This window comes from Sapajus apella, unplaced genomic scaffold, assembly GCF_009761245.1.
Source record: "Sapajus apella isolate SASKATOON/1434 unplaced genomic scaffold, GSC_monkey_1.0 scaffold783, whole genome shotgun sequence".
Lineage (NCBI taxonomy): Eukaryota > Metazoa > Chordata > Mammalia > Primates > Cebidae > Sapajus > Sapajus apella.
The window spans coordinates 987-13,907 of record NW_022437709.1 but is presented as its reverse complement, the minus strand read 5'-3'; the positions used below and the strand labels follow the sequence as shown (position 1 = coordinate 13,907).

At 45.7% G+C, this 12,921-nt stretch overlaps 1 protein-coding gene across 1 annotated transcript in view; it reads right to left on the bottom strand.

Moving 5' to 3' along the window:
* The window catches only part of TRIML2 (tripartite motif family like 2), a 17,124-nt gene extending 4,684 nt beyond the window's left edge, over positions 1-12,440 (bottom strand). The window contains 8 exon segments of the mRNA XM_032272638.1: positions 3,944-4,044; positions 4,203-4,225; positions 5,354-5,410; positions 5,412-5,429; positions 6,216-6,356; positions 7,323-7,514; positions 11,692-11,787; positions 12,044-12,440. Coding sequence (XP_032128529.1) covers positions 3,944-4,044; positions 4,203-4,225; positions 5,354-5,410; positions 5,412-5,429; positions 6,216-6,356; positions 7,323-7,514; positions 11,692-11,787; positions 12,044-12,232 — 817 coding nt within the window. The 5' untranslated portion in view covers positions 12,233-12,440.
* Between the last annotated feature and the right edge of the window lie 481 nt (positions 12,441-12,921).

The window sequence follows — 12,921 nt, the reverse complement described above, 5'->3', positions numbered from 1 at the left end:
AGAGTGAGACTCATTTAAAAAAAAAAAAAGATTGAAGAAAAAACAAGAATATCTCAAGAGAAAAAGAACTTGAAAAACTCAACATTCATTCATGATAAAAATTCTTAGTAAACCAGAAATAAGGGAAACATCCTCAGTTTGATGAAAGGCAGCCATAAAAACCTATAGCTATATCAGAATTTAGAGTGAAAGACTGAATGTTTTCTTTCTTCCTAAGATCAAGAATAAGCAAGCGTCTACTCTCACCACTTCTCTTCAACACATTGCAGGTCTGAGCCAGCAGAATAAGGCAAGACAAACACAGAAAAGCCTATAGACTGGAAAGGAAGAAAGCTATCTGTGCTCATGTATACACTGCATGACTGTAGAAAATCGCCAATAATCGATTTTTAGAAATCCACTGTCTGGCTGGGCACGGTGCCTCACACCTGTAATCCCAGCACTCTGGGAGGCTGAGGTGGATCGTTTGAGGTCAGGAGTTCGAGACCAGCCTGGCCAGCATGGTGAAACCTCGTTTCTACTAAAAATACAAAAGTTAGCCGGGCTTGGTGGCACATGACTGCAGTCCCAGCTACCCGGCAGGGTGAGGCATGAGAATCGCTTGAACCCAGGAGGTGGAGGCTACAGTGAGCTGAGATTGTGCCATTGCACTCCAGCCTGGACAACAGAGCGAGACTCCTCCGTCTTAAAAGAAAAAAGAAATCCACTGTCCAATGAGTGAGTTTTACATAGTTATAGGATACAAATGTCAGCAATAAAAAAAAATCCATTTCTATATACTTGTAATGCACTAGAAATGAATGAAATGTCAATTGGAAACTGATATTTTAAAATACCATTTACAGTGGCACTAAAGAACATAAAATACTTAGAGTTATATCTCAAAATTCATATAACATTTGTATGCTGAAGGTAACGAAACACTGATGAGAGAAACTGAAGACCTAAATAAATGGAGATATTCTGTATTCCTGGGCTGAAAGCACTAGATATTGTCAAGATGTCAGCACTCCTGAATTGATCCACGGATTCAATGCAGTATCGATGAAAATCCCAGCGGTCCGTTCTGAAGAAGCCAACAAGCTGATTTCAAAATTTATGTGGAAAAGCAAACAACCTACAGTAGTCAAAACTATTCTGAAAAAGAATAAATTTGGAGAATGCACAGTACCTGCTTTCAAGGCTTCCCACAGACAGAGTTATCAATCAAGCCAATGTGCTATTGGCAAACGGATAGAGCCAACGATCAATAGGCCTATTAGAGACACAAACAGACCTGTCCACATATGCCAGGTGATTTTCAACAAAGGTGCTGAGTAAATTTAATGGACTGGATACATATGTGTCAACAAATAAAAACAAGGGCTGGGCGCGGTGGCTCACGCCTGCAATCCCAGCACTTTGGGAGGCCGAGGCGGGCGGATCATGAGGTCAAGAGATGGAGACCATCCTGGACAACACGGTGCAACCTCGTCTCTAAAAATAAATAAATGAATAAATAAATAAATAAATAAATAAATAAATGAGAAGTCGGGGGAGAAGAGGGTTGGCAGCATTCTGTGAACTATACACGGATATTAACTCTCAATGGTTCATAGGTCACCCTGTGAAACCTAAAATCACAAAACTTTTAGAAGGAAATCTTTATTGGCTTTGGCAAAATTTCTTAAATAGGACACAAAAAGCATAAATCATAAAATAAAAAAATTCATAAACTGAATTTCATCAAAATGCAAAACCTCTACACTTCAAAAGACACTATTAGGAAAATGAGAATATAAACCAGACTGGGAAGAAATACTTGCAAAACATATATGATAAATGACTGCCAAACAGAATATATAAAGAAATTATAAAACTCAATAAGAAACATACAACCCAATTTAAAAAAGGGGTTTGCACATGTATTTCACCAAAGTAGAAATAGAGGGAAAATAAACACATGAAAATATACTCAACATCATTAGTCATTCTGGAAATGCAAATTAAAATGAGATACCACTGCGCATTGGGTTGGAGGTAGTAAAACAAACTGGCAATAGCAAATGCTGGTGAGAATATGGAGTAACTGAATCTTTCGCACATTATTGGTGGGAAGGCAAAATGGCACAGGCAGTTTGGAAAACAAGTTTGACAATCCCACCCTTAGTCAATCAACAACTATGAAGCCGTGCCCACACAAAAATCTGCATGCTAACATTTACAGCACAGAGCTGGAAACAACCCTTGCCATAAAATTGCAAAAGGACAAATAAATTATGGTGTATTTATATAATGGACTATTACCAACAATAAAAAGGAACAAACTACTCATACACGCAGCAGCGTGGGGTTTTTATTTATTTTTTTTTGAGTCGGAGTCTTGCTCTGTCACCAGGCTGGAGTGCAGTGGCGCGATCTCGGCTCACTGCAACCTCCGCCTCCTGGGCTCAAGCGATTCTCCTGCCTCAGCCTCCCGAGTAGCTGGGACCACAGGCACGTGCCACCACGCCTGACTAATTTTTTTGTATTTTTTTAGTAGAGACAGGGTTTCCTCATGTTGGCCAGGATGGTCTTGATCTCTTAACCTCGTGATCTGCCTGCCTCAGCCTCCCAAAGAGCCACTGCGCCTGGCCAGCAGTGTGGATGTTCTATATCTCAACTGCAATATGCTATGAGCCTCAAAGAGCCACACGCTGTACAATTCCATGGATAGGATGCCTGGAAAAGGCAAAGCAGGAAGACAGGAAATATAAACCCTTTGTTATACATGCTGCATTTCTCCCCCTAGAAGTTTTAAATTTTCAAGCAGTAGAATCTGCCTGCAATCACGCTTCATGGCCGGGAAAGTGCTAAAGAATTTGCATCTGGGAGCCCAGGCTCATGCCTATAATCCCAGCACTTTGGGAAGCCAAGGTGGGCCGATCACCTGAGGTCAGGAGTTCAAGACCAGCCTGACCAACATGATAAAACTCATCTTCACTAAAAATGCAAAATATTAGCTGGGTATGGTGGCGCATGCCTGTAATCCTAGCTACTTGGGAGGCTGAGGCAGGAGACTTGCTTGAACCTGGGAGAGGGAGGTTGCAGTGAGCCGAGATAGCGCCACTGCACTCCAGCCTAGGCAACAAGAGCAAAACTCTACCTCAAAAAAAAAAATAGGCCGAGCGCGGTGGCTCAAGCCTGTAATCCCAGCACTTTGGGAGGCCGAGGCGGGTGGATCACGAGGTCAAGAGATCGAGACCATCCTGGTCAACATGGTGAAACCCCGTCTCTACTAAAAATACAAAAAATTAGCTGGGCATGGTGGTGCGTGCCTGTAATCCCAGCTACTCAGGAGGCTGAGGCAGGAGAATTGCCTGAACCCAGGAGGCGGAGGTTGCGGTGAGCCGAGATCGCGCCATTGCACTCCAGCCTGGGTAACAAGAGTGAAACTCCATCTCAAAAAAAAAAAAATAATAATAATAATAATAATTGCATGGGAAAAACTTTCAATGTAAGATCATACAGTTATTTTCTTGTTCCTCGTGTAATACGTATAACATATTAAGCTCTCCAGTATTTTTAAATTTTTATTTATTTACTTCCTTATTTTTAGACCGAGTCTCACTCAGTTGCCCAGGCTGCAGTGCCGTGGTGTAATCTCAGCTCACTGCAATCTCCATCTCCTGGGTTTAAGCAATTCTCCCATCTCAGCCTCCTGAGTAGCTGGGACTACAGGCACGTGCCACCACAACTGGCTAATTTTCATATTTTTGGTAGTGATGGGATTTCACCATGTTGGTCATGCTGGTCTGGAACTCATGGCCTCAAGCAGACTGCCTGCCTTGGCCTCCCAGAGTTCTGGGATTACAGCTGTGAGCCACTGCACTGGCCTAAAAATTTTTAACTACTGGAATTCGTTTTTATTTATGGCAGGATGCTCACCTGATTCTCAAATACAGAACAGGGCCCTGTTACTTACTTTGGAAAACTCTGAACATGCTGCTCAGTCCTCTTATGTGGCATAAACTCAGGTCTGTGATGTGAGCAGGCTCTAGATTCTCGAGCAGCAGTGCGTTGCTCCTGAAGGGGAAGGACAGCCTCAGTCATCTGCACAGACCAGGCCCCCGGTCTAGTGGATGGATCCCATTGCAGCCTACCAGCAAGTGCAATCTCCTCATCCCAATTAACATCTTATTAACTCTGATTCTGACCCAATTGTGTGTAAAACGAAAACTCACCTTTCCAAAGAGCATTTTGCATTCTAAGGGAAAGAAAAGAGATCAGGTTACTACTGGGTTTTTGAGCCGTCTTTTGCAATCTGTGCAGAGAAAAATATCCTTTTTTTTTTTTTTTTTTTTTTCTTGAGACCGAGTCTTGCTCTGTTGCCCAGCCTGGAGGTCAGTGGCACAATCTCGGCTCACTTCAACCTCCACCTCCCAGTTCAAGCGATTCTCCTGCCTCAGCCTCCCAAGTAGCTGAGATTACAGGCATGTGCCATCATGTCCAGCCAATTTTTGTATTTTTAGTGGAGGCAGGGTTACACCATGTTGGCCAGGCTGGTCTCAAACTCCTGACCTCAAGTGATCTGCCTGCCTCAGGGTCCCAAAGTGCTGGGATTACAGGCATTGAGCCACCTCGCCCAGCCAAAATATCCTCTCTTATGACGAACTCGATTTCCATGTCATCCTTCAGCCTCATAATGCTAGGTATCAGATGAACAAATTCTAGCATGGAAATAGGAAAGGTCATAAAAACACATGAAATCACTTTGCTGTATTCCCAAGGGAAATGTTTTCTATACTTCACCCCAGCCAGCTTACTTCTCTGTCTCCAGATGATGAGCTTCTATTTGTTTTCCACGCAGGGCGTGGCCAGAGTTGAGCAGGTGAAGGGGCTGCTGGCTGCCGAGGACAGTGTGAGCGAGGCAGAGCCTAAGGACTTACCTGCAGACACTTTCCAGATGACTGCATTCACTCGCAGTTACAAGCCCAGCAGAGGGATATGGACAGTCTTAAAAAGATGGTAGGGGCTGGGTGTGGTGGCTCACACCTATAATCCCAGCACTTTGGGAAGTCGAGGGGGGTGGATCACCAGGTCAAGAGATCGAGACCATCCTGACCAACATGGAAAAACCCTGTCTCTACTTAAAAACACACAAAAATTAGCTGGACGTGGTGGTGCAGGCCTGTAATCCCAGCTACTCAGGAGGCTGAGGCAGGAGAATCGCTTGAACCCAGGAGGTGGAGGTTGCAGTGAGCCGAGATTGTGCCACTGCACGCCAGCCTGAGCAACAGAGTGAGACTCTGCCTAAAAAAAAAAAAGATAGTAACCCACTTTCTGAAAAGGCAACCTCTGCTACTAGACAAGATTCAAAATATGCAACCCTTACCACGGACTGAGTAGCTTCTTCACAACAGAAAGCCATTCCTCGCAGTTCTGAGGCCGGGAATTTCAAGATCGAGGCACTGGCAGATTCCGTGCCCGGTGAGGGCTCGACCCCTCCTTGGTACCCTTCATCTCACTCTAACCTCCCATGGCTGAAGGGGCGAGGCCTGTCTCCGCCTCTTTCATAAGAGCCCTGATCTCATTCACAGACGCTCCGCCCCCAGGAGCCCCTCACCACCCAAAGGCCCCACCTCTGAATACCGTCACCCTGGGGAGAGGATTCCAACATGTATATATTGGAGGGACACAAACATCAGACCATAGCAGATAATTTTACCCTTGTTTCAAGATCATCACAGGTGACTATGTATTAATTCTTTTTTGCCAGAAAGTCTGTGAATGTTAGCAAGCACACACGTGTACGTGTGTATATACGTATATACTTATTACCCAAAGATCAAACAAAAAGAGGTTCTGCAACTTTCTTTTTTCACTTAACGAGTGCTTGAAGATACTATTTTAGCGCCTATAGAGCTGTTTTACTATTTGGTTACAGAATATCTTATTGTATGGTTCTATCATAATGTGACTCACCAATTATGAGCCACACTGTGTCACTTCTCAATCCTAACATCCTGCTGATAATTTTAAGGTGACAATTCATCCCACGATGCAGCTCCTCACTATGCCATGAAGTTACCACCATTCCTAATGCTTCTGGCAACTGAAAAATAGTTGTGTAGCCTTCTTTTGCGGTTGAAGATCACTGGATATTGTGTTCTGCCAGCAACCCCTAATGAGTACTATCCACTTCTCACTTCCCAAATACTGGAATGAATTTTATTTTCTCTTTCCCAGCATCTTACCTTGAGCAACGCGAAGGCGCCCTCCCGACACTTCTTCTCAAGCTCCGTGGTGAGCGTCTGGAGGCTGCAGACGTGCTGGGAAACCCTGGCTTCACTCTCCTTCAGCTTCTTCATGTTCTCTCTCCCCACCCGGCCCAGTCTCTGCAGAAGCATCTCTTTGTTACACTTCAACATCCTCAAGTTCAGGAACAAGAGTTCGGTCATTTCTGCTACTGATTAATTCAACATGTCTCTAAAAACCTGCTTTCGGCTGGGCGCAGTGGCTCACGCCTGTAATCTCAGCACTTTAAGAGGCCGAGGCAGGCGGATCATGAGGTCAGGTATTTGAGACCATCCTGGCCAACATGTTGAAACCCTGTCTCCACTAAAAGTACAAAAATTAGCCAGGCATGTTGGCAAGCGCCTGTAGTCCCAGCTACTGGGGAGGCTGAGGCAGGAGAATCGCTTGAACCCAGGAGGCGGAGGTTGCAGTGAGCTGAGATCGCGCCACTGCACTCCAGCCTGGGCGACAAAGCAAGACTTCATCTCAAAAAAAAAAACAAACAAACAAACCTGGGCTGGGTGCACTGGCTCACGCCTGTAAACCCAGCAATTTGGGAGGCTGAGGCAGGCAGATCATGAGGTCAGGAGTTCGAGACCAGCCTGGCCAAGATGGTGAAACCCCATCTCTACTAAAAACACAAAAAACTTAGCAGGGAGTGGTGGCACGCGCCTGTAGTCCCAGCTACTTGGAAGGCTGAGGAAGAAGAATCGCCTGAACTCAGGAGGCAGAGGTGGCAGTGAGCCAAGATCGTGCCACAGCACTCCAGCCTGGGTGACAGCGTGAAACTCCACCAAAACAAAACAAAACAAAACATCCCAGACTTGCTGTCCTGCCTGCCACCCCAGAAACAGACATAACTAGGCAAGGCCATGATATTGAAGCAGGATACCTTCTGTTGAAGCAGGATGCCTCTCAAGAGACACACGATTCTTTGACACCTATTATGTATATTTAAGCTGAGACAGATGTGTGTGCACTGGATATGTGATTCTGAAACTGACATAATGTTCAGCTCTTCTTCTCATTTCTCAAATATTCTGAGGATGTTGTTTTTAACATCTCACCTGTATCATTTCCTGGAATGTCTCCTCCAGCTCTGTGGCAAGCTTCATCACTTGATTGAGATGAGCTTCTCTCAAGTTCAAGTCAGCTACGCACCCCTGCCGTCTCTGATTCAGCTCACGCTCTTCATTCAACAGCCGGAGTCTCATATTGTACTCAGACTCAATCATCTTTTTAAAATTTTGTTCCTCTTCCTTCCTCATAGATATAGACATGATAGACTTCAAGTTACACATGATAGATTAAAGCCACACACGCGCACACACACACACACACACACATTATAATACTTACATACATATATCTTATATTGACCACAATACATTCTTTCCATCTCGAATCCCAATATAAAGACAGGGAAATATAAAGTACAGGAGAAGAAAGAAAAGGAATATCCGAAGGACGAATGGAATTTGAATCAACATCAGTCAAGACATCAACACAATTTTAGAACATAAAATGCAGATGGAGAAATGTTCATCATTAAGGAGAAACTAAGGGAGCTACAGCCTCTGTTATCACAGAGACCAGGGCGCTGGAGAAGGGCCAGTGGGATTTGCTGACACTTGGGAAAGAGGTGTGGGAAAAAAGGAGTCATGGATGAAAGACACCGAAAATGTTAGATGAAGCAACTGGAAGAACTGAATTACCAATAGAGAGAGAGAATCTATGGAAGGGCTGGATTCCAGGAGTGAGGAGTGTGCCTGAGTTTGGGATGTGATGAGTTTGCTAACACTCAGGTATCCAGGTATAGATAAGAAGTAGGAAATTGGACGTGAAGTCTACTACCATTTGGAAGCCCAGGCTAGGGGTGCCTGCTTGGGAGTAGTTATCTTAGAGATGCTATTTGAGCATCTCCATTAAGCTATTTTTTTTTTTTTGAGACAGAGTCTCGCTCTGTCACCCAGTCTGGAGTGCAAAGGCACGATCTTGGTTCACCGGAACCTCCACCTCCTGGGTTCAAGCAATTCTCCAGCCTCAGCCTCCTGAGCAGCTGGGACTGCAGGTGCCCACACCATGCCCAGCTAATTTTGTATTTTTAGTAGAGACGGGGTTTCACCATGTTGACCAGGATGGTCTCGATCTCTTGACCTCGTGATCCACCCGCCTCACCCTCCCAAAGTGTTACAGGCGAGAGCCACCGTGCCCAGCTAAGGGCTTATTAAACTATTCAAGATTAGGCCGGGCGCGGTGGCTCACGCCTGTAATCCCAGCACTGTGGGAGGCCGAGGCGGGTGGATCACGAGGTCAAGAGATCGAGACCATCCTGGTCAACATGGTGAAACCCCGTCTCTACTAAAAATACAAAAAATTAGCTGGGCATGGTGGCACGTGCCTGTAATCCCAGCGACTCAGGAGGCTGGGGCAGCAGAATTGCCTGAACCCGGGAGGCGGAGGTTGTGGTGAGCCGAGATCGTGCCATTGCACTCCAGCCTGGGCAACAAGAGGGAAACTCCATCTCGAAAAAAAAAAAAAAAAACTATTCAAGATTAAGTGAAATCAAGATTAACGACACCATTGATAACAATGATCTGACTTCTCACCAGCTCTCCACCTGCCCCCATATCACCATCATCTCTACCTAAGCACTGCAAGTCCTGCTGCCCGTCTCTCCGCCTCTGCTTTTTTTTTTTTTGAGATGGAGCCTGGCATTGTTGCCCAGGCTGGAGCGCAGTGGCTCGATCTCAGCTCACTGCAATCTCCACCTCCCAGGTTCAAGGAATTCTCCTGCCTCAGCCTCCCGAGCAGCTGGGACTACAGGCGTGCACCATCATGCCCAGCTAATTTTGTATTTTGAGTAGAGATGGGGTTTCACCATGTTTGCCAGGATGGTTTCGATCTCCTGACCTCATGATCTGCCCACCTCGGCCTCCTGAAGTGCTGGGATTACAGGCGTGAGCCACCGAGCCCGGCTTGCTTTTACTATCTTAGTGTCTGTTTTCATTTGGCAGCTAGCATGTTTCTATGAAATGGAAGATAAAGGATGTCAGTTTTCTTTCTGTTCAAAACCTTCCAGCGGTTTTGAACCTTGTATTGCATGGAAGGCTAGCCACCCCAAATGCCTGACCCCTTCTGATCTCAACACCCACAGCCCTACTTCGGCCAGACACCTGGCAGCCCCCAGGCCTCCCCAGCTGCCATTCCCGCTGCCTAAGCATTCCTCCCCAGGACCGCTGCCTGGCCAAGTCCCCCACCTCCTTCAGCGCCGCCTTCTGAGTAACAAGGTCCTGATCACTTCATTTAAAAGCTCACTCCATTGCTTCCTTTCTCACTTAAAAATGTTTTTAAACACCGCCCACGTAACATACTATGCATTTAACTTATTTTCTGTACATCCACTAGAATGTAAGCTCCACGAAAGCAGAACTGTTTTTTGGTTTTCCCCTGATGAGCCCCTAGCACCTCGCATAGTCCCTGGCAAACAGTGGGATCTCATTATGTGCTTGGGGCTGAAAAAATAAGGGGGATCAGCTGAAAAATTCTTACCTAGCCAGGCAACTGTCCTCTACTCTCTAACCCAACTAGGCATTTATTTCTTGTAAGAATGGAAGGAGAGGGCCAGGTGCAGTGGCTCATGCCTGTAATCCCAGCACTTTGGAAGGCCGAGACAGGCGGATCACGAGGTCAGGAGTTGGAGACCAGCCTGGCCAATATGATGAAACCCCGTCTCTACTAAAAATACAAAAATTAGCCAGGTGTGGTGGCAGGTGCCTGTAATCCCTGCTACTCGGGAGGCTGAGGCAGGAGAATTGCCTGAACCTGGGAGACGGGGATTCCAGTGAGCCGAGATCACGCCACGGCACTCCAGCCTGGGTAACAGAGCAAGACCCCATCTCGTGGGGGAAAAAAATTGAGGGAGAGGAAAGACCCAGAATCTGGGATACCTTGCACAGAATAGGATTAAGTATGAAGCTACAGTCTGAAATTAGAAGTGAAACGTGCCTAACAGGTTGTGAAGCCTCAGATATGAACAGCAATTCTGAAATTGCTCTTTAAAGGGTTTTGGAATTTATGTGGCAAGCAAAAGTTGAAGAGTGCTCACTCTCCTGTGTCATTGCCACAAACGGTGTCGTTCACCTTTTTCCGCCATCGCAAATAAGCACTGCAAATGCCATTTTACTCACAGTATAGTTCATCTGAATTAAGTTCAGATTCTTTTAATGTATTTACAATATATTTACATTCTTTTTTGCAAGCTCTTATTTGATCATTTTTTAAAAATTAAGTTTCTAGTCTTTTTCTCACTTTTTTTATTTTTACTTTTTTTTGAGACGGTGTCTCACTGTGTGGCCCAGGCTGGAGTGCAGTGGTGTGATCTCAGCTCACTGCAACCTCCGCCTCCCGGTTCAAGCATTTCTCTGGCCTCAGCCTCCAGAGTAGCTGGGATTACAGGCTCCCGTGACCTTGCCCCATTAGTTTGTTTGTATATACATATATATATTTTTTTCTTTTTTTGAGATGTAGTCTCACTGTGTCACCAGGCTGGAGTGCAATGTCACGATTTTGGCTCACTGCAGCCTCCCTCTCCAGGGTTCAAGTGATACTCCTGCCTCAGTCTCCAGAGTAGCAGAGACTACAGGGATGTGACACCATGCCCGGTTAATTTGTTGTATTTTTAGTAGAGACAAGGTTTCACTATGTGAGCCAGGATGGTCTCGATCTCCTGACCTCGTGATCCACCCACCTCAGCCTCCCAAAATGCTGGGATCACAGGCATGAGCCCCCATGCACAGCCTAATTTGTGTATTTTTAGTAGAGATGGGTGTTTTTCATGTTGGCCAGGCTGGTCTCAAACTCTTGACATCAAGTGATCCACCGTACTCGGCCTCCCTAAGTGCTTGGATTACAGGCATGAGCCACCATGCCCGGCCTCTTACTAAAGAGCTGTATACACATTAAGATATTGGCATTTTTCCTTCCTAGAGATTTCAAATGATTTTTCTCCTTTGCAATTTGTGTTTAGACTTTGTTTATATTACACTATTTTCTCTCTCTTCGTTTTTTTTGTTTTTGTTTTTGTTTTTTTTTTTGAGATGGAGTCTCGCTCTGTCACCCAGGCTGGAGTGCAGTGGCACAATCTCGCCTCACTGCAGCCTCCACCTCCCCAGTTCAAGTTTCTCCTGCCTCAGCCTCCTGAGTAGCTGGGATTATGGGCACATGCCACTATGTCATGCTGATTTTTCTATTTTTAGTAGAGACGGAGTTTCACCATATTGGTCAGGCTGGTCTTGAACTCCTGACCTTGTGATCCGCCTGCCTTGGCTTCCCAAAGTGCTGGGATTACAGGCGCGACCCACTGTGCCCAGCCCATACACTATTTTCTAACCACGTGACTGGTAATTTTCCCGTAAGAATCAAGTAAGCACAGACCTGAATCATCACCATTCTTTCTTGCTCATCAGTCAACATGCTTTTAGCTGCTTCAAGTTTCTCCCTCAGTGTGTTCAATGTTTCCCGGAATAACTTCTATAGAGAAAGCACAGAATTCCAGGTGAGATGATTGATTTAACGGTTGGATTCCTAACCTCAGACAACTAAAAAGCCAACAACTCAGAGTATATATTTTCGTAGCCTTTAGGTTGAAGTTTCAATGAATATGGAACTCATCTAACATTCCTTAATAAACATCAACTAAAGTTATGATTTTGGAGCGCCAGAATGTCTGTCCATTTCATCAGTATAGGAGTTGGCCAGAGTGTCTTGGGATCGGCGTGAATCTTACCCCGTAATTCTCAGCAGCCTCTTGTATCCCGCACAGCCTGTGACGCTGGTGGTCCTGGGACTGGATGCATTTGCTGCAGAGTGTGATCTGGTCCGTATCACAGAACAGCTGTGTTTGTTCCAGGTGTGTTTCACAATAGGCATCTTCTGCGATGCTGTGCTGTAACTGAGGGCTGAGCCTTTTGGACATCCTGGTAGGTGTCCCTAGTTGAAGACTGGACTGTTTGCTGTAAGATACTTCCCTGCACTCTGAAGGGTGGGAAAATGGTGGCTTCCTTTGTTTTCAGGAGCAGGCACACACACTTGGCAACTTCAGGGTCCACAAGATCCACGGAAACAGTCCACGCAGCGGGTCACTGCTCCAGACTCCTCAAATCCAACCAACCGCTGGCAGCTCCCTGCTTGGGGAAGAGACAGTTAGGCCAGTGTTCTAAGATCAGAGGGGCTCCCTCAGGTCTTCTGACAATCTTGAGCAATAAGCTGAAAATTAATTATAAGCAACAGCATGGCACAGCACTCACCCAGGAGTCATTTAGGAGAAAAAAGTGCTCAAAAGGCACAGTGCTAATTATTGAAGGAACTCCAGGACTAGGGTGAGGTAACAGAGTACGAAAGGAGTTCACTGGTAGAGGCAGGGTGTGGTGGCTTATACCTGTAATGCCAGCACTTTGGGAGGCCAAGGCAGGTGGAGCATAAGGTCAGGAGTTCAGGACCAGCCTGGCCAGAGTGGTGAAACCCAGTCTCTACTAAAAACTAAAAAAAAAAAAAAAAAAAAAAAAAATCAGCTGGTCGAGGTAGCAGGCGCCTAAAATCCCAGCTACTGAGGAGGCTGAGGCAGCAGAATCGCTTGAACCCGGGAGGCAGAGGTTGCAGTAAGCG